The following is a 22,331-nucleotide window of genomic DNA, read 5'->3' as shown; positions in this document are numbered from 1 at the left end:
CATGGATATCTTGGATGACATCGGGATGAGTACATTTTTTTTTTTGAAAGTGAACTAATCCTTTAAGGTTTGTCTCTATGTAGAAATAAATCCACCTGAGAAATGCCCTAGTCTCCCCTATACAGTGAGAAAAAGCAGTTCTACGCATTGTTCATGTCCAGACAGTGAATATGTATGTTTTGTCTTCCTGATCACACACTTAGACACACAGCGTTCACCTGACATGACCGTGCATGCCTGACACAGATTTTTTCACCATGATAGTGTGATTCATGTCGCGGTCTGCGAGATGTTTCTGAGTCAGGATGTGGGCGTAGAGGAGAACCGACAATCTCAATCTCATCTCTAGAACGACACCATCACAAGCCTGGGGAAAAGCCTGGCAAAACCGACAATACTTTTTACTGTTTACTTTTGAGATTTGTCATTTTTTTAAGGGAGAATCTTATTAGATTCATAAAAAAATGTTTTTTTTAAAATGTAAATGTAAAATATATTCTGTAATAATTGAATATGCATAAGCTAAAGACTCCCATACTGTATAAATATATATATTTTTAAATGATGTGATTATGAACAAACTAATATTAAAATAATATAATATAATATAATTCATTTAAAGGATAATAATATATACATTTACATTAGAAATCACATTACAATTCACATTAAAGTAATGAGAATGCAAGTTTTTACTATTATTTTTGGTAATTATTATTATAGTAAGGAGAATTTGGTGGGAATATGTGCCGAAAAATGTCAAACTAAAGAAAATCTTAGTTAACGTTCTACATTTACTATTACATTTTTAAATCAAAATTGGTTTATATTAGTTATTGCACTATGAACTGACATGAACAACTGTATTTTTATTAACTAACATTAAAAAAAGGTTAATAACTGCTGTAAAATTACATTGCTCATGGTTAGTTCATGTTAACTAATGCATGAAGTAACATTAACAAATGAGACCTTATTGTAAAGTGTTACCTAATCGCTTACTTCTTTTGATTTTGGGGTGAAATTTGACTTTAAATGTGTCCTTCTGTCGTGAGATTCACTTGAGTGTGTGTGTGTGTGTGTGTGTGTGTGTGTGTGTGTGTGTGTGTGTGTGTATTCGGCTCTTACTCTTAGTAAAGGTATCCGCTGAACAGTGAACAAGTCTCGTTGCTCTTATACACACATGACCATATAAGGACATGTTTCCTCTTCCCCTCCTCCTGGAAAACACAACAATGGGGGTCAATAGAAATTAATATCAGCCATCTTGTTTTCTCTCTCTCTCTGTGTCATGGATCATGCTCTGCTGGACACATACAATTATGTAGAGGAGAGGAATGTGTAACGGAGCAAATAATGAGCTGAGACTTTGTTCATTGCAGCTTTTGGAATAAAAAAGGGCTTTTTAAAGGAACAGTTCAACCAAAAATAAACTTCTTTTAGTCAGTATGTACTCTCATGCGTTTCAAAACCCATATTATGTTATTATAATATGTATAATAAACACTTTTTTTTGTTGCTAGGACACATTTCTCAATACTAAGATCAGTTTTTCAAAACTCTCCTACCAACACTTAACTTAAGTTCATTTCACATTCAAAATGCACTAAAACTACCGAAACACTTACACATAGATGTCTCAAATTAAGCCAATCTTCCACAGCACAAGCAAAAGTTTTCAGCAAACAAACACTCATAAAACAATGACCTAAAAAAAACACGAACAACATGTGGCATTTAGGGATGCATCAGTTTGGCCAATACCGATAACCGATTATTCTTTATATTTGAAAGCCGATAACTAATATATTGGCCGATAAATTTAACTCCACATTTTTATATAATTTTTGAGAGCCTGATTACAAAAATAAAAGTCTCAACATTAAAACACAATTATACTGTTTATGAAACTGCAAATGTGTTTTCCTTTTTGAAGTGATTTCAAGCCATTTAAAACCATCATGGCAAATTCAATTGACTCGGCTAAAGGAAATAATCCATTATTTATCAGCTTTATTAAAATATCGGCCACATTTTCTTATTGGGCCGATAACGATAACATTAAAAAATGAGCATATATCGGCCGATACCGATACGGTGGCCGATATATCGTGGTTTATGGTCTACTTTTTAGTCCTTTTCAGAGCTTGACAGTCACGGTCAACATTTACTGTTGTTGTGCATATGAAAACTGGATGAACAACTCCTTTATAGGGTTAGTTCACCCAAATATTAAAAAATCTGTCAGTAATGACTCTCCCTCATGTTGTTCAACCCCGCAAGACTTTCGTTCATCTTCAGGACACAAATGAAGATATTTGTGATTAAATCTGAGCGCTGTCTCACTCCTCCATAGGCTTCTGTTGTAATTGAAACTTGCCGGCCCAGAAAGTTAGTAAAGACATCGTTTAAAGAGTCCAAGTGACTACAGTAGCTAAGTTTCCATCCACTTGTCAATCGAATTATCTGAAGTTCAGTGAAAAAAACTCACCCGAATAAAGCTGGCATTTTAAGGTGTTTCCGTTCATTTTCGCACTGAATCGCACAACATTCAAGCCAACATTTGCGAACAAAGTTTTGCTAGACAAAATGCAATTCATTATTTATTCGGCAAATAACGTTTCCATCGGCGTTTATCGCATAAGCCGTATATCGATCAAGATACAATCCGATGAGACCGAACGCATTTCATTTGTCGATATTCATGAAATTCAATCGAATTTTACTGTTTCCATAAGGCATTTTTCATTCGATATCACTTAATTCGGATAAAAGCGTGTGGATGGAAACTCAACCTTAAGTTTATCAAGCGACGAGAATACTTTTTGTGTGCAAAAAAACAACAAAAATAAGGACTTTATTCAACTCTTGATGTTCTTCTGTGTGTGTCTCTGAATCAGAACGTAGGCTCACTATTGGCCGACGCTGGTCATGTATGTGATGCTGGCCAATAGCGAGCCTCCGTTCTGATGTACAACCCAGAAGCGCTGCGCTGTTACACTACGTGAACTCACTCAGAGACACACACAGAAGAACATCAAGAGTTGAATAAAGTCCTTATTTTTGTTGTTTTTTTGCACACAAAAAGTATTCTCGTCGCTTGATAAACTTAAGGTTGAGCCGCTGTAGTCACTCGGACTATTTTAACGATGTCTTTACTAACTTTCTGACCCGGCAAGTTTCGATCACAATAGAAGCCTATGGAGGAGTGAGACGACTCTCAGATTTAATCACAAATATCTTCATTTGTGTCCCGAAGATGAAGGAAAGTCTTACGGGGTTGAACAACATGAGGGAGAGTAATTACTGACAGAGTTTTCATTTTTTGGGTGAACTAACCCTTTAAAAGCTACATTTGCACATGCCTGCACACATACACACACAGGACGGGACAACCAGATGAGTTCCAGCACGTCTCCTGTTGCTTCTGCTGGAGAAATTAACATGCAGGGCAGCACAAAACTCAGTGGGACTCACAAACAAACTTGAAAAGAAGGGCGAGAGAGAGAGAGAGCGAGAGAGACGTGATGAGGGGGAGGATATGAAGAAGAGAGAGTCCTGGAGAGAAAATGAACGAAGCTAGATGGAAATGTCGCAAGAAGAAAGCGGGATGGTGGGAGGACGGCAGACGGGTGAGGGGGTGTACAGAGGGAGGGACTTCAGAAGAAAGAAAAAAGGGAAGGTGAAGGAGAAGAATGCGTTAGACCGAGAGAAAATACACCAGAAGGCTGCTGGAGAGAAGACGTGAGCAGAAACCATTCAGACACACAGGTACGCCAGTGCTTTTTACTGAGCTTTTACTGGTTACAGCCATGATGATCAGAAGTATCAAAAAAAAAAAAGTAAAAAAAAAAAAAAAAAAATTATGAATATTTTAATACATTAAGTTTATTTATTTTTATGTGTATATTTTATGTGATTTTTTAAATGTAGGCTATCAGGTTTTGGCGAAATGCTGGCTATGGAGTCCATTACAAATTTCCCTATCAGGGACAATAAAGTATATTTCATTCATTATAGTAATATGAACGTTAATAGTGTGTTTTTCACCATGGAAACCAGTTTCCATCCAAACACTGAATTGTGACTTCTGTAAATGATGGAATAAATATAGCATAATTCTAAATTAATATATCGTAATTTATTTATAAGAAGTTTTAGAATGTTATTTTGATTATTTTATGTCATTATTTCATTATTTCAGTAAAAATAACCAATGTTATTTTAGTATCATTGAAATACTACTATATATATATATTATTTTTAGTCATTTTTAGTGCTGTCAAATCGATGAATCGCATCTAACATAAAACTTTGTAAATATATGTGTATGTACAGTTATATATATATATATACACACACACCTTTACAAACTTGTATGTTATGTGTGATTAATCGATTTGACAGCACTAAAAATGTTATTACAAGTAACAAAAATGTTGTTTTTATGGTGTTAGTTTTAGTTAACTATAATGTATTTGTAATAACTATAATGATATCTAAATATTTATGCATATTTAGGTGATTGTCAGTGTGATGCTAAGATGAAATTAGTTTTTTAGCACGTTGTTATGCTAGGGTACATGTTGCTTAGTCATAAGAGTCATAATTTGGCTTGGGTCCCTCCCTTCAGCCTCAGCCTGTGGGTTTATTCGCTGCTCTGTCAGTCACCGGGTTAAAATTGTTAGTCAGGTCACTTAGTAAAGCAGCAGCAATAAGTTTTAAATTGTGCATTGTTTTCCGGCAGCTGGCATCAGCAGCGCTTCTCTTCCCCGTATGGCTTTAGCAGGTTCCCACAGTAACTGGCAGGCGGCTCGTTCTGTTGCGATGTGTGTGTGTGAGCAGCGCAGTGTGTGTCCTGTGTTAAAAATACACCCTGACTTTAATTCTGTCCAGAAGGATCATTCAGGCTGTTTGTTTACTGAGAGAGATTGTTGTAAAGTGGGTGGAAACAGTTCATGTGAACATCATTGCAATTGGGCAAGTATAGCTAACCAAATCTAAAACCATAAAATATCATAAAAACATTTTTGTTACTTGAAATTAAATAAATGTTAAATGAATTAAACATTTTATTTCAGCTAAGCAACATTTCTCGTTTTCTTTTAGTTTAGCTTGATGTACTACTAAAATAACTAAAGGTAAAACTGAAATAAAAATTAATAATACTAACTATATAGACATTCAAAAAACAAATAATAATAAAATAATTAGTAAAATTACTAATAAAAATACTGAAAAATAAACATAAATATAATATATAACACTGACACACACACACACAACTAGAGGTCGACCGATAGTGGATTTTACCGATACCGATATTTAGGTTTGACTGTACATGCCGATAACCAATTATTCAACCGATATTTTTTTTAATGGGTACTGGGATTTAAAAAAAACATAACACTCCAAGTAAAACAGTGCTAAACTGAAATGTGCTAAATGAAATAAATATATAAATATGAATATATTAAAATGAGAAGTTGTACAGAACGAACTCTAAAGAAAATAATTTAAACATTTAAATATTACAGGTCAAATAGGTTTAGCTATAACCTAGAAACACAGCCTATGTACATTTATAGGTAACACTTTGCAAGTCCCATTTGTTAACAAGGATGTATTTGCTAGCTTTCATTATCTATTTGCATTATGCAATATACGTTTTTACTGCATGTAATAATATTTGAGCAATACAATTGTACCTTGATCATTCATGTTAGTTCATAGTAGCATTAACTAAGGTAATTACAGATAAAATACCAATTTAAACTCAATTTAAAATGTAAGTAAATGTTGAAATTAACAAACTAACAATGAATGATTTCAACATTTATTAACCTTATAGTTAATGCTAAAATTGTAATCTAATTGTAATGTAAAGTGTTACCATTCATATGAATCATGTTTAAAGATGGCCATATTTAAATATCTGCAAAGCTGCAGAGCATTAAAATTACATAAATGTAGACCATATTACATGTAGGCTACAGTCTCTCACTTTATCTGCTTAGATTTTAGAACACGTGATATCTAAACAAAATAACAATATGTATTGTAGTGATAAAAAAGTACTGAAATCGATTGCGTTTCTGATATCAATGTTGAGAAAACAATCACGTCACTAGCTTTAAATATGCAACTTCGCCGGCTAATGAATGCATAAAAGTGACCAGCTGGATATAAACTAATGGAAATAGATGGTAACAATTGCGACATAAAACATTTGGGTCAGGTTTCCGTGTGTTTTTGTCACATTGCTTTAATCGCTTGAGGTAGCCGTTACTAATGTTATTCCTCTCAGACTCGACGGCAAACATACTTCTGTTCTTTCTCTGCGAATGCAGCATCTAGTCAACAAATGAATTACTTTATAATGATATGGCAATATGTACTTTAGTGTTCTGCATTCATACCGTTTCCCTGTCTGTGTTTTAAATGCGCATCTGAAGTGTCAGCGCTCTCCGCGCAGCTTGTAATCTCCGTGCTGCCTCACGTGTTAACGTAAACAACTCAGGCAGTAATAGTTTGTTATTTGTCCTCTAGAGGCCGCTCTCGCTCTGTATAATGCCAGCAGTCTCTTCTCAGCGCGCTCGTACTGTGTAAAGATTGCGCACGCTTCTCAGCCGCTCCAGCAACGGACGCAACCCGGAAAAACTATCGGTGTGGATTTTTGCCGATAACGATAGTTCTACCAATCAACTATCGGCACCGATATATCGGCAAAACCGATGAATCGGTCGACCTCTACACACAACCCATTTGAATTTGTATTTCCTTAAAAATACCGACATCCTTCAAAAAGAAAACTTTAAGAAAAGACAAATTATGTAAAGTAATAAGAAATGTTTTCAGAGAAAATATCTAGAATTTAGTTTTACAATTGTGTTATCCCATTGTCAAATATATAAACAAAAATGTTACCTATATATATGTAAACTTTTAGTTTTTCCCTATTCACTATCTCACTATTTTTTATTTATGCTTGTTTATATATTTGACAATGGGGTATATTGTTAAATATATAAACAAGCATAAATAAAATCATCACACTAGAGCATTGATATATATATGTGTGTGTGTGTGTGTGTGTGTGTGTGTGATGTGTGAGCATAAACTAACTTTGTTTATATAACAAGCATAAATAAAATCATCACACTAGAACATTGATATACATATACAATATATATATACATACATACATATATATATATACATGTGTGTGTGTGTGTATTTTTTGTGAGCATAAACTCACTTTAAAAAAAAAAAAATGCTTAAAACAAGTTTTTCGAAAAAACAACACCATACTTGTAGTCAAATTCAATTCAAACATTCTTTCTGAAAAGTGCTTTCATAAAAGAGGCGCAAGAACATGTACAGTACTAAGATATTTCATGTTCTTTAATTCGTTCATGTGTCCTGTTTAAGAATATGAACGAATGGAGCATCTCAAAATGAACATTACAGTAATTGTACCTTAATTTGTTGCAGGTTCGAGATGTTGCTGGGGTCAAAGGTCACGTTCGTCCTCCTCTGCGTGATGGAGTGTGTTCGCTCCACATCTGTCAGTCCGTCATTGCTCCAGCCTCCTCTCACACGCGTTCGCATTATCGAAGTCGAGGACGACTACGACGAAGACATCTCGAAGACGACGCACGCGCCCCAGTCGCCCGGGGTCACGACCTCTCGGGTGATACCCCGACCTTGTGATTACGACCCCTGTGTGGTTCAAACGACCCCATGCGAGAAGATTTCAGCGCTCACGGGCTGCCTGTGTCCTGGGCTGACGGGTCCGGAGGAAAGACCCGAGCCCCCGAAACTTCGTGAGATGAAGCTGGACGGCTCCGGGGAAGTGGTTGTGTATTGGTGCGCTCCTCGCTCCAACGTCACCTATTATGAAGTCACTATGAAAGGCAGGATAACGCCGCATATTTTCGGAGAATATCTAAGGAATGGAGTCATACCTGGGATGAAAGTTGGGGAGACGGTGTGTGTGGCGGCCGGGAATCAAGCAGGGCTCAGCGAGAAGTCCTGTACCCGATACGATCCCCCGCAGCCGGACCGAGTGTCTCTGAGCGCCGGGATCATCGCGGGATCTGTCGGGTTCCTGATGCTGATGTCAGTGCTCGCTGTCGTGTTATGGAAGCGAAGGACGTGTCGGAAGAGCGGGATGGGAGAAGCGGAAGGCCTCGGCAATCCTTCATACACCAATGATGGAGCGCTGTGATCAGCAGCAAACAAACATTTCAAAAGCGAAGAAACAAGCTGCAAAGACACTGAGTTTTACAAGTCAAAAGTTTGGAATAATTCAGATTTGAAAGACGTCTCTTCTGCTCACCAAGGCTGCATTTATTTGATCAAAAAAAAAAAAAAAAATCTGAAATATTATTACAATCTAAAATAACTGTTTTCTGTATTTTTATTTTTATTCCTGTGATCAAAACTGAATTTTCAGCATCATTACTCCAGTCTCTGTGTCACATGATCCGTCAGAAATCACTCTAATATTGGTGCTCAATTATTAATAATGGTTCTTGTTGTTATTATCAATGTTGGAAACATTTTCAGATTCTTTGATGAATAGAAAGTTCAAAAGAACAGCATTTATATGAAAGATTATCTTTTGTATCATTATAAATGTCTTTACTGTCACTTTTGATCAATTTAATGTCTTTTTTTTTACCCTTAAACTTTTAAATGGTAGTGTATCATGGTTTACACAAAAATATGAAGCAGCACAACAGTTTTCAATATTGATAATAATCATAAATGTTTCTTGAGCATCAAATCATCATATTAGAGTGATTTCTGAAGGATCTGAGGTCGGTAAGATTGTTTTGTTGAAAGAAAATCATATTTTTATCCATCAAGGATGCATTAAATTAATTAAAAGGGACAGTAAAGACATTTATAATGTTATAAAAGATTTAAATTTCAAATAAATGCTGTTCTTTTCCATCAAGGAATCCTGAAAATAAATGAATCGCGGTTTCCACAAAAATATTAAACCGCACAACTGTTTTGAATATTGATAACAATAATCATAAATGTTTCTTGAGCATCAAATCATCATATTATACTGATTTCTGAAGGATCATGTGACACTAAATACTGATGCTGAAAATTCAGGTTTGATCACAGGAATAAATTACACTTTACTATATAATCACATAGAAAACTGCTCTTTTAAATTGTAATAATATTTAGCAATATTACACTGTATTTTTTATCAAATAAATGCAGCCTTGGTGAGCAGAAGAGAGTTCTTTTAATAACAATAAAAATGCGTAATTTTTCCAAACGTTTGACCGGAAGTGTATAATGCTATTGTGCATCTGACTGAAAATAGTGCTCGCTGTTCACAACTAAACTGCTGTGATTGGTTCTGAATGATTGTTATTGTGAGATTGTGATTGGTTTGAATAATGTAAAATCAACATGGAATCTAAACCGTCCCTTTACTTCCATAATTCACATTTATGGCCTTATTGTGATTGATTCATAAGTGCATTTATTCAAAAAGGAATTTGCATAGGTATAAATCTCTCATAAAAAAAAATAATTACTTCACTTTCCCCTTTCAAATTAAATGCATTCACATTCCACTCATTAAACACTCACTTTTATAACATAATTAAAAAATGTGTTCCTGGTGGACAAAATCAATTAGATTTTTTATTTTTCCTCATCATTAAATATAAATTTTCACTCAAAATACATAAAATTATGGAAGTAATCTGTTTTGATGACCATTTCACGACGACTTTAACACTACTAATGGTTCTTAGGAAGCCTGGCGCTTCATTAAGCTAGACCGGGTTTTAATAAAGTATCTGTTGTACAGCTATTTTAAAATTATTGATGTTTTTAACTATTGACAGTGTTTCAATAAAGCTATTTTAATTGCATATGAGCTTGTTGTTTATTCATTCATACATGCATGCATGCATATGCCTATCTAGAAAATTGGTGTTACCCAAATTGAAGAAGTGGCTGTGTCATACTGTCTCTAGATATATATATATATATATATATATATATATATATATATATAAATATGTGTGTGTGTAAAGTGTGGTAACATGGAAGGAAATTGCTGTAGTCCGATGCAATGGCTTCATTGAGCAATGTTGAATCAAGTACATGTAACATATTCAGAGCCGGTTATTTTCCATCCAGCTTTGTCAATCACTCCTTCCCTTTGCAACCTACTAATCTCAGTTTATTGCTGTTATATAAAGAGAGTGCCAGGCAGATATTTGCCTCCAGCACAGACAGAGAGTGTGGTGTTCTTGGCAAAAGGTAGTGGTATTTATTACTCGGAAGTCATGTGATAAATACTACATTAGGAAATACCTTACCTATGAACCCAAATAAGCAAAAATGTTTCAGATTCAGAGTGAAGTGCAAATTTTTCACCATGCCTTCTATCAGGATGTCTATTTAATGGAAAGAAACACCTGGTAAAATATGGTAGTCTGATGTAAAGATCAATAGTGTAATGAACCCCACATGTTTCAGCTTAAGCATGACAAATATGACTTGAATTAGACACATAAGGGAATGAATTGTATGGTGTAGGTATTCATATTTTGTCACAAAACAAAACCCTAATTAAATTGTGTTAATTTTGACACAAAAACTCTGAAGCTGAGCTGAATAATGACATTGTCTTCGGTAGAGCTGATTTACAGCTATTAGTTTCATAATCGATGAACTTGCAACTAACCTGAATCAACGTTAAATCGTCAACATGTCAAATAATTTTAGTTACCACACCTCAAGACATTCAGATGTTGTATTTCAAGACATTTGTCAAATTTCTGTCCTTAAAACGCTTTTGTGAATAGGAATAATTTCATTCCACGCTTACTAATTTCAAAATGTAATTTTAGAGCTAGTAACAGAGGCTTGTGTGAATTACCTGAGTCTGTGCGTTTTGGGTTTTGGTTATTTTGCTGTTGTCGGCTGTAGGGTCCTTTGAAGTAAAGTAGTAGGCTACCTGAAATCATTTGGCGGAGTGATATGGGCATGTGATGCTGTCAAGACCTGCCTGGAACTACTTTAGCCCTTAGAACGTTCCTCATCCAATCAGACGCAAGCATTCTTCAGCCCCGTGGCATAAACATAGAGGATATAGGGGCATAAAGCGCTATACATAAATAAATGTGAAAAAAAATGTTAGTTAAGAGTTCACGCCACTGAAAGATCATCTACACATCTGTCCAGAGAGTAAAGATGGGTAAATTCCCTCAAGATTAAACAAGCCTGTACTCGTTCTATAAATGTAGTAAAATGCATCTTTCTCTTTTTATTTCTCTCTCCGCCCCCCGCCCCTTCATTAATTAATTAACTGATTCATTCATTTAATTTAACATTATTTTATTTTACGGATTTTTTAAATTTAATTTAATTTAATTTAATTTTATTTTATTTTATTTTATTTATTTTGAAGAAGAAGGAAAATCAGCTTTATTTTAAGACTTTTATTTTGAAGGGCAGTCAGTGATGCCGCTGTTGATCTCTGGATTCTGCGGCCCGTGATCATCATCATCACCGTTAGTCTGACAGACCCTCGCTCAGCTGTGGGCAGGTCGATGGAGACCCACAACTGGTGACAGCGGCGTTTATTTTTTATTTAATCGGGGATCCTTAACCGCTCGGATAGAGATGTCCACACAGGGACACACAAATCCAAACTCGTCCGTGAATAATTACGGCATGAATTCTACACAAAACGGAGGCGGAGCAGCGGCAGCGGCGTCCTGTCAGAACGGTACGGGATTAAACCGAAACCACTTGAGCTAACATGCTAAAGCTAACGCGAATATCACATTCAAAAGCTGAGATAACAGGCTGTCTAAGTGTAAGGCTAAGACGCTAATGGCTAAACGTACGTGCTAAAATGCTAAAATCACATTCAAATCCACTTAAAAAAGCTAAGATAAGTTAGCAAGCTAAAGGCCTGAGATTGAGGCCAAGCTAAAGCACTTGTCATCTCCGTCTTTGAGGTGGAGAGACATCGACCTCTACAGATCACAATAGAATAATATTTTCTGTACCTGTCATTAAAGTCATATAGCAGCTGTCGGTATGGTTTATTGAATATTAATTTCAGTCAGTCAGTTTGTTGTCATCTCCTGTCCATAGCCCGTTAGCGGCTAGTTTAGTTCAGATAGCTTAGTAACGTTAGTTCTTTCTCTCGTTTTAAAAATCTTTAAAGTCCGGATTATTAATTAATCTCTTAAGAGATTGTCATGTGGTTGGTCTGAACATATGTCATTGTCTTAATCAGATGTCTTATATTTGTGGTAAATTAAGCTCGCAGAATATAAACGTGTGATAAATATTGATTAAATATTCCCAACAATCAAACAGTTTTCATGTAATATCTTAATTAGTCATAACGGTAATTTGCCAATGCCTTTTTGTGGTTTTACGAATGTGAGCTGTATTTTTACATCATGCTAATTTAATCTGACTGTGTTCTTATTGTTAAATTGCATAAAATGAAGTAATAGCAATATGTTTTGTATTTTTTAATGTGCATATTTTTAGCGTTTTTTTTTTACATGACGTGATAAATTAGAGAAAGATCTGTGTAAATAGTCTTTTGAACATGTTAATATCATACTAGTATCTATTAAACTATCATGGATTATAAGCCAGTGTAGATTTAGTAGTCTATACATTGATTAATTTGAATATCTTTTTTTTTTTTAAGTTTTAGTAAAAAATGTTGTACTTTTTTTGTTGAGTTTTATATTGGTTTACATATATTTTTTTAATAAGAGTATATTCAATTTTATTTCGGTTTTAGTTATTGTAGTGCATTATATCAAACTAAATATAGTGTTTAATATAATCCCAATAATGTATAATATAATCACAGACTCGATGATGGAGTGACATCAGTTCATACCGGCTGTTGTCAAACTCAAATCTCACTGAATTATTACAATTAATGTCAAAATGAATTTTTGGAAATGTAAATGGATATTTCCTACTGACACACTACAGCAAAAGATATAAATAAATGGCTTAACTTTTCTTGTGTGTGTGTGTGTGTGTGTGTGTGTGTGTGTGTGTGTGTGTGTGTGTGTGTGTGTGAAAATACTAATGTGTCATGCATGCATAAGACTTTTGCATGTATTTGTAATGCATTTTTATTATATTTCAGTTAACAATTATTTATTCTGGTTGTAGTTAACTATATTAACCTTGTTACCATGTAAATACAGTGTATAAATATGATAAATAAATGATATAAGAATATGGTAGTCATTCAGTATTACCATCACTCTACTTATTTGTAAGGCAAATATGGGATGATGCGAGTTTCAACTGCTGTTGGATTTCATGTAAAACTTGTGATTCGTCTAATGACAAACGTGCATTTGCATATCATTTGCATGGCAATCTCACAAATCAAATTAATGTTTTTGTTGTTGTTGTTTTTGACAGGTCCGGGACAGTCGTTCCCTGCCATGTATCCCGCATCCAGCTATAGTTCTGCTCCGCCCACTGGTTACCCCACCATGACGGGACACAGCGCTCCTCCGACTGGAAAAATCCCAGTTTCGGGCACAGGCTATAGTGGGAACTACTACCAGAACAGCTCAGGGCCGTCGCTGTACGCAGCGCCACCACCAGGACCGCAGCCACCTGCACATCAGTACTCCTCCTCGAATGTCCAGCAGACTGCGCCGTACACTATGCCAGCCGGGTATTACGGACAGGCGTATAGTCACCCCTCACAGGGTCAACCCCCACCTCAGCCGGTGCAGCCCAGCTTGGTGACACCAGCCAGTGGCAACAACCTCGGCGCCCCGCTGTACCCCATCGTTTCTTACCCATCAGCCCCTGGGAGCAGTCAGTACGGCACGCTGAGATCCTCTCAAACTGGCGCAGGGCAGCCGCCCGATTCAACGGTAATGCCACCGCCACCTACCCAGAGTTCTTTGCAACAGCGTTCTCAAGGGAACGGGGCCACGCCCACACCAGCTCACCTGGGATTCGGAGCTCCGCCTCTCAGCCAAACGGCCACTGTCAATGGCCAATCGAACGCAGGTTGGTCCTAATGCACTATGTACAGTGTTACGATCTTTAATGTACAGATACATTTATAAATAAACATACATATGCTTTGATTTACACACGGTACAGAAAAACATTCAGTGCAAGCAGAAACAAGACGACTTTAAGAGCAGAACAAACTACTGTAATGAGAGCAATTATCTTTTCTCACCTTTTAATACTTGTGTGAAATAATATTGGCTGACTAGTCACAAAATGTTTCACTGCAAAGTACAAACACAGGTGTGTGTGAATTCATCAGTAGATAATAACTGATGATAATGATGATAATAACTGAAACTGAAGGCTATTAAACGAATCCTGTATCACTACAAGCAAACAGGAAAGTTAGGAAACATGAAAAAGAGATAAATGACATTACTGAATCACACGTTAAGAAAATATGAAGAGTTATCAGTCTCGTTCAGCAAGAGCGATAACTAGCCTATAACGATAAATAAATGGTTCTAGAAATCGTTCTAAATATTAAAGAACAGCCACGACTATAGCGATAACGACACAGGAACGATATCATCAGAATCACTTTCAGAGCGATTTGTTTTCTCTCCAGCTGATGATAAAAACATTATTATGGAAGTAAAATAATGCCAAATGTTTTTGAAATAAAAAAGCCTGTTGAATTGCACTTACTTGAAACAAATATGCATTGCATTAACCATGCTTGCATTTTAATGCATTGTATTTGTAGGGCTTGCATTTTTATGGGCTTAAATTCAACATGGTTGTATATTTAAGCTGTGAATATTTCAATTCAAAACAGTTCAAACACATTTTCATTAATAAAAATAATAATAATTAATAATCACCTTTCATATTTCACTTCCAAAATATTCAAACTGTTTAAAAATACAACCTATAATATTCAACAGGCAATTTTCGGTCCATTTTATTTCGCTTCCACAAATTCAGTGTTCAAATTTAATTTCGACAGTAAATTCAACATTGACATCCAGGAACTGCAGGAAAAGCAGTAGATTACCGAGCATAATCTCCATCTGCTGTTAATCGACCTCACCAGCTGTGCAAGCGCGTGTTGTTGACGAAGACCAGAGCAACAGTTAGAGCAAGCCGTTCATTCATAAAAACTGATTTATAGACATGTATTCTATAAATGATTTATAGACTGCAGATTGGACACGGAAGAGCTGTCCTAATGATGATTAACACATAAAAGAGAGGGAAAAAACAAAAGCACAATTACAAACACGCATAGAATGTAACAACGGTCAAACCAAAATGTATCCAGACACCATTTCTCACATTACCACAGTTTATTCGATATAGATCAGAAAATGATAATAAAATATGAGCAGAACTCAGTTGATATTTGACAGGTTTTGTCCATCCTTCTGTTAGACTGTCTCACACATGAATTATGCTGAATATCTGTCAGCTGTTAAATTTAACTACACAATTAGATAATACCAGTTTAGCTCAACCAATCACCAAGCACTGCTTAATTCCGTTCAGTCTGTGTGTAAAAAGGTCATATTAGCAATTAAAGAAAAAACATTTTTGGTCCCAAATTTTAATACATTTTACTGGTAGTCACTGTATTATCCAACTATCCTTACTTACATAAATTAACTACACTAGTAAAAAGATTATATCTGGTGTCTGAATCATTTTTGCTTTGACTGTATGTTCATTCAAAAGAATGGAATTAATGCTCATATCAATTTTATTGATTGTTTTAACCTATGCATTTATAGTTCAACAACACTACAACCAAAACCTCCACAATCCCATGAGCCATCATTACGGCGGGGCCGCTCCCACCACAGAGGGCCCTGACAAACCGAGAGCGCCCTCAGGAACCCCAGGCACTTCTGTGCATTCTTCACCACGACACCATCCAGGTGCGAGACCTCTACTTTCACACATTAACTGACAGTTACCCGTTTCATTTCCTGCAGTCGGCTGTATTTTGACATTATTTGTGGCTTTTTTTATGTCTTGTTTAGTTTATTATTAGACCTGCAACTACAGTAGTCAACATTTGAAGTGCATCAAAACCTTTCATCAAAGTTATACATGAATTACAACAATACCCGTTCTTGTCTTAGGACAACTTTGATGGACTTTTTTGATCTACTTCAAATGTTGACTACTGTATAGGCTATTGATAATCAATTAAGCTGTCTGTAATTCAGAATTTTTATATTATTATTATTTTTTCATAATTTTATTTTAAAAAAAGAATAAACTATTTTACAGTACGTGCATTTACGTTTACTTACAGTGTACTTACCTAAGAAAGTACTGGTTAATATAAGGTAACTATGGGTTAAGGTTAGGTTTTGGAGTAGGTTTAGGGTTAGTACCTAGTTATTACCTAGTTATTTTAATAACTGTAATAAGTACATACTGTAGTATGTACATGGGGAACAGGACTGTAAAATAAAGCACTACCAAAAAAAAATCCACATCTTGCTAGGGCTGCACGATTTGGGGAAATAAATCTAATTGTAATTTTTCCAGATAAAAAATTGCAATTAAAAATGAAAAAAATAAAAGCTCCAGGTTTTTTGGGCTGCAAATTTGTCCTAAATTTAAATATGACTATAAAAATATTAATAATTATTATTATTATTGCTATTACTGTATTGTTAATACAAATATTATACAAAATAAGAAATTATTGTTGTAATGTTTCACTGTAAAATAAAAAATAGTTTTTAAGAAAAGTAATATAATTTTATTTTACAGTACAATTACAATACTAATATTTATGGATGTCTTAATTCTCAAAAGTTAAAACATCAAGCTTTTATTTTGCCATAAACCTGCAGCTTAACTTAAAGCTTCTTTTATTGACGACCGCCTGTTTATATTCAATTCTCATTACATGTTTGGGAAGACTTTGCGTTCCCAAATGCATGTTGTTGTTGTTGTTGATACTTTATTGATTCTTTACAGAAAATGACATTGTCACAGCAGCTTCAACACACAAAGATACAACACTACACTTTAACAAAATACGTCACTTCCGACTCTATACCGATCTACAATTAAACAAGAAATAATACATAACAAAAATAAATAGTCACTAAGTCTCATCTATATACATACGACTACCAGTAGTCGTTGATACAATGGAATATTCAGTAGCTAATGAATATTCATAACACATTAAACACCGGATCATGAGCTGCCCGTGTAAATGAACGGTGCCGCTCTTCTCTCTGAAACACACACTGCATGTATTTCATTAAATCACAGCCTTTGCGATTTAATAATCGATTTTGTGCAGTCCTTTTCCTTGCCCTCATATTGCAAGTAGAAATGCACCGATTGATCGGCTGGTGACCGGAATTCGCCTTTGGCTAAGCCACGCCCTAGAATGTAGATTGACCAATCATAGTGCAGCCAAGAACGAGCTCCCACAGAGGATCCGACACTTTTTCACAGCGCTCCATTGACTTCAACGTAGGCGGCTCATATTTTTGGGCTCGGCAGGCTATTACGTCGTCGTTTTATAAAAAATATGGTTAAACGTTGTGCCTGGGGCATTTGTAACACAGATACGCGTTTCCCAGAGAGGTTGGAGGGGGGTGTCCGTTTTTTTCCCTTCCCAAAACCGAAGTTAAATACTGACAAGTGTTGTCTTTGGATTAAACTGTGTGGACGTCCTCACAGTCAGCGAAACCCCTCAAGGATCAACAAGCACACTTTTGCTCTAAGATACATTTAGCTTTTAACCTTACTGTGAAGTTATACTGGTTAGACAGTTTTATGCTGGTTTGTTATGATTTCGGTGCTCTGCCCTGTTGATACGCTAGCACACGCTGCTAATAAATACAACTTTATACTCGCGTAGTCCGTTTGCTTTGTAAATAATAACGATTATAGAAGTGAATAGAGACCTACCCAGCTTTGCATGAACAGTGTTTCTCCTGATATTGTGAGTCACAGCCTCCGTCTCGATTAGGATATGCTGTGGTTCATTTTTTGACTGTGACCGTTATGCTTTTGCCTCTATTTGGATGCCTTGTTGTTGCTTGCGTTTCTCCGGTATGTCTTGAATATAGCCTTCGAACGCATATTGCAGCCCATTTTGCCTACTTCTATCGGACACTTTATTTGCTGCTTTATAAAAGTTTGATAAAATTTCAGCAGGAAGAGCCGTCACAGCATAAGCCATGTTGATACCAAACCAGAGCCCAGATGAGGTTGTCGGAGGTAGCAACAGTAACTAAGGGGGGCGGGGCTTAGCCAAAGGTGAATTGGACGATTTTCATGTGATCGGCATCGCCGGTCAGTCTGACATATGCCGATTTTATGCCGGTCAAATGCACTCGGGCGCCGCATGATTAACCTTTTAAGCGGTACGGTCTCATATATGGGGTTTTTATTTCTGTGCCCCTGAGATTTAGCATGTTCAGTGACGTCGCAACACTGCCAGATTCAAACTGCTTTCGCGCGTTGCCTGGCGCTGTGCCAGAGTCGGACACGTTCAGCGCTGTCATATATCACATAGCCACAACTATGCAGTGTTTTCAACCTCATAATGTTTATTTTAGGTTTCAGACATTTAAATACACATAAGCACGAGTAAAACAATACATTTGGAGTTTGTAAAATACACACTGATGTCTGTGGAAGCAGCAATAACAATCTATTCAAATATAATTTGCCGCAAGTGTTATTCGTATCAGACAAACATAGTGGAAGTAACTATAAAATTTACTGTATTCTTCTCACAGTTCCCCGGCCACTTTCTTGCATTTATTTCGGGAGAAACTGATGAATTCACGTGCAGTAAATCCGACTGACAGGATTGCGGCGCCCATCTCACGTTATAGATCAAGATTATTTATTAAGGTTTTTAAACCACCAAACAATCGGAATATCAGATAGTTGATGACATGGTAAGCAAGTTTGTGAATATTTTGAATAAAAAAGTAAAAGCGAAATAAAAGCGACACATCTGCCATACAGTGTTATTGTGTCTGCGGTGTGACGCGTCGCCATGGAAACATTAAAGGGAACGTTCAAAAATAACCGTCGCCTTGAAAAAATTAAATCTTGAAGGGTCGGTAAGAATATTTTAAACTTACACGTGAAAGGGTTAAAGAAAAGATAAATAAATATAATATTTTTGTAAATATTTTTATTTAATAAAAAATAAATATTTGTGTGTGCTGTAAAGTGGTTCGAAAAAATGTAATCGGTATCGGCAGGTCAAACTCAATGAAAAATCGGAAATCGGAATTGGCCTAGAAAATTGTAATCGGTGCATCTCTAATTGCTAGAATATTATTTTACATCCTGGCGAAAAAACTGCATTAGGACTGTAAAGTGACATTGTCGGCTACTGTTATTGTCTAATTTTTTTTAATCCATTTAGTCTATTTGACCAATGTTGTTGTGTCATTCCTGACAGGTTGTGTCTCTTCTGATGCTTCTGTGATGATGTTTTTGATTTCTTGAGAGTTCATCATATCATTCCACATGCTTTTCTTACTCGTTCATCTCTTTCTTTGCATTTTCTTTGCATCACATCATCACGTGCTGCTAGTTTTTGGGTCATGTTAGTGTCATCCTCGTGTGAGGTTTGGGTCGGAGAACTCCAGCTCAGTTCCTCGTCCTCTCCTTCTGTACTCAACCCGTGTGTTGTCTCTGATGGTTGCTGTATTTCAGGACTGCTGTACGGTGACCGTGGGGTGAATAACGCCGTTAGCTCGGCCGCGGGCGATCACTCCTCATCCAGTTCTGACCATGAGGAAGAGGATGAGGAGGATGAGGAAGCAGGTCTGCTTTCGCTTTTTCATTCTTCCACTCACATCCCTGTATCACTTTAGCTGTTCCTTCATCCCTCCATCTCAGATTTGTCTTTTTCCATCCCTACATCGTCCTTCCCTTTTTAAAATGATTAACGTACACGAATATACACACTTTCTGCTGTCTTTAACTGATTTATATATCGCATTCTTGCAAGTTATTCATTCACTTGAAGTCTACAATTCCCATAAACATACACACGTTCATAAAGTCTGTATTCTTGTTTGTTTATCTTGCTTTTCTGATGACCTTCACTGAGCTACCTCAAGTTACTAGCGTACTGCATAGTATTTGCTTCATACTATTCAATTCATTCATATTTATGAATTCATACTATTCAATTCATAAATATATGCATTTGTTTATTTATTTAGAATTATGCATGCAATGATAAATATTTCAAGCCATAATATGCTTCATTTGTCACATGACCTCATTAAAATGCATGTTTAATGGTGCATTCATAATACACTTACTCTAATTACAAGTTTCTGACTTGTAAAAACCATTCATCTCATAAATAATTTTCTCATAGTGCTTACTTCTCCCTTTGACTTTATAGAAAAAGTTTATAGAAAAAATTGAAGTCAAGTCAAATTTATATATATATATTATTCATATTTTTCACAAAATCATGATGTTAATGTGTATAATATCTGCAATGCAGGCCTTATATGTTGCATTTAGCAGATTAGAGCTCTGCAATATAATTACATTTTACAATGACACAAGCGATCAGTCAAACTTTCAATATAATATATATCACTTTACGTGAATGTATACCCAACTTTTAATATCGCTGGGTGTTTAAATATTTCACATTTTTTGATCATATACCACAGTAACACACACACACACACTATTTTCATTTAGTAGAGATTATAGTGGTGAATTATTGAATTAATAAAGTCATGGGTGTCACTTTTAGTTTATTCATCACATTGGAAAAGGGCAGTCCGGTTGAGCGCACATTTTGTACTGTACATTTTGCCAAATTTAGTTAGCTGATAAGTGCTTTTTACTTATGTAAAGCACACACACAGGCTTTTCAGACTAAAAGTCATCATACTATAAACCTTGTGTTTAACTTTGGGTAAAGGAGTGTTTCAAACTTGTAATTTAGAAGCGGGGTTAGCGCTGCGTTTTAACAGTACCTGCTCTGTTCTCTATGCCGTATTAAAATGCAACGACTAGATGATTAGCAACAGACAGCCAATTGTGTGCCTCATATTCACGTGCGTTGAACTGTGTGTATATATATATATATATATATATATATATAAACAGGGTCATTTCAAGGTTCAAGGGTGGAAATGTCAAACGATGACAGAAAATGCATCAGTTGGAGTGAAGAAGAGACCGTTTCATTCTTACCTCTTATAGTCTGAAAAGTCCATTCAGAAGCGCTTTGATAGTACAGTTGGCAATGTGTAATATGAAGACGCGCAATACTAGCGCAGGTTGTGTGCAGCATTCGTCAAATTAATGATTCCCTTTACCCAGTATTGACTATTTCAAGTGTGAGAAGTCCTATAAACTGCTAAAACATCATGAGCCGCGTTTCCATTACCCTTCAAAATGCGCAAATTGAGAATACGCCCGATGGAAACACGTCAATTTAGCAAAAACTCCCATTTATCGCAAAAAAGTTGACGCTCGCATGAGGTTTTTCAGGCAGTTTGAAAAATTAATATTTTGCTAAACTGCACTGGAAACAGTTTTTGCGCATTTACAGTCACCTGACGTAGATTACGCGGTGTGTTTTGACAGAATACGAGACGGAGTACTTTATTAAATTCATAAAAGACAAAATAATTACAGGAATACTGGATTATAAACCTCAAAGAAACGCCACAATCAAGACCTCGAAGCAGAAATGAGGGAGAAACACAGAAGCTCACAGTATAACGGTCTTTCCTCGCCATTAATGATTGGATAACACACACACGTCTCCTTCGAGTAATAATAATGGCCAGTGTGGAGGCTGGGATATATATAAACCTATCAACGTCTGTTGTCATGATTATTGGAATGACTTATCGCGAGAGGAAAAACAACGAAGTTTTAGTCGCATAAATCGGTTAATGGAAACTGTGTCATTTCGCAATCGTTTTTTGTCGCCATTTAGAAAAAAATCGCAACATTTTTGCGCAAATCTGTAATGGAAATGCGCATATGGACTGACATGCGCAGGCAATGCCAGCGGTCTGTTCCTGGGGGTCTTGATGTCTCTCCTGTATCCCTCTGGCTCTCTGTAAAGAACTGCAATTGTTTTCACCCTAAATAGTCAAAATGTTGATTTTTAAAACGCACTTCTCTCAGAACCAGTTTCAGGAGTGATAAGAAATGAGTCTCTACTTCCCCCGACTCCTCATGCCATTCGTCTGAGAGTCACACACTCCCACACTCTCTTTCACACACTCACACACACATATGCTCTTTTCCTG

The 22,331-nt window shown here is 36.0% G+C and overlaps 4 protein-coding genes across 5 annotated transcripts in view; 2 read left to right on the top strand and 2 right to left on the bottom strand.

The window, feature by feature from the left end:
• srp72 (signal recognition particle 72) overlaps window positions 1–22,331 on the bottom strand; it is a 253,770-nt gene that overhangs the window by 157,079 nt on the left and 74,360 nt on the right. The window lies entirely within an intron of this gene.
• arl9 (ADP-ribosylation factor-like 9) overlaps window positions 1–22,331 on the bottom strand; it is a 324,624-nt gene that overhangs the window by 247,315 nt on the left and 54,978 nt on the right. The window lies entirely within an intron of this gene.
• Window positions 7,502–8,364, top strand: LOC307008071 (LRRN4 C-terminal-like protein; the record flags this gene model as incomplete). The annotated part of the gene is made up of 1 exon (XM_079630634.1): window positions 7,502–8,364. One exon carries the CDS (start codon window positions 7,502–7,504, stop codon window positions 8,228–8,230), a length of 729 nt encoding a protein of 242 aa, XP_079486760.1. The 3' UTR covers window positions 8,231–8,364.
• The window catches only part of sec24b (SEC24 homolog B, COPII coat complex component), a 35,205-nt gene continuing 24,377 nt past the window's right edge, over window positions 11,504–22,331 (top strand). The window contains exons 1-4 of one of the 2 annotated variants that reach the window (XM_079629890.1): window positions 11,504–11,779; window positions 13,468–14,073; window positions 15,813–15,959; window positions 19,744–19,854. In XM_079629890.1, coding sequence (XP_079486016.1) covers window positions 11,674–11,779; window positions 13,468–14,073; window positions 15,813–15,959; window positions 19,744–19,854 — 970 coding nt within the window. In that variant the 5' untranslated portion in view covers window positions 11,504–11,673. The remainder of the gene's footprint in view (window positions 11,780–13,467; window positions 14,074–15,812; window positions 15,960–19,743; window positions 19,855–22,331) is intronic. The other variant, XM_079629891.1, reaches the window with a different exon arrangement.

This window comes from Phoxinus phoxinus (genome assembly GCF_949152265.1).
Source record: "Phoxinus phoxinus genome assembly, chromosome: 12".
In the NCBI taxonomy this organism is placed as follows: domain Eukaryota; kingdom Metazoa; phylum Chordata; class Actinopteri; order Cypriniformes; family Leuciscidae; genus Phoxinus; species Phoxinus phoxinus.
The sequence above is the reverse complement of the archived record's forward strand: the minus strand, read 5'-3'. Positions and strand labels throughout refer to the sequence as shown.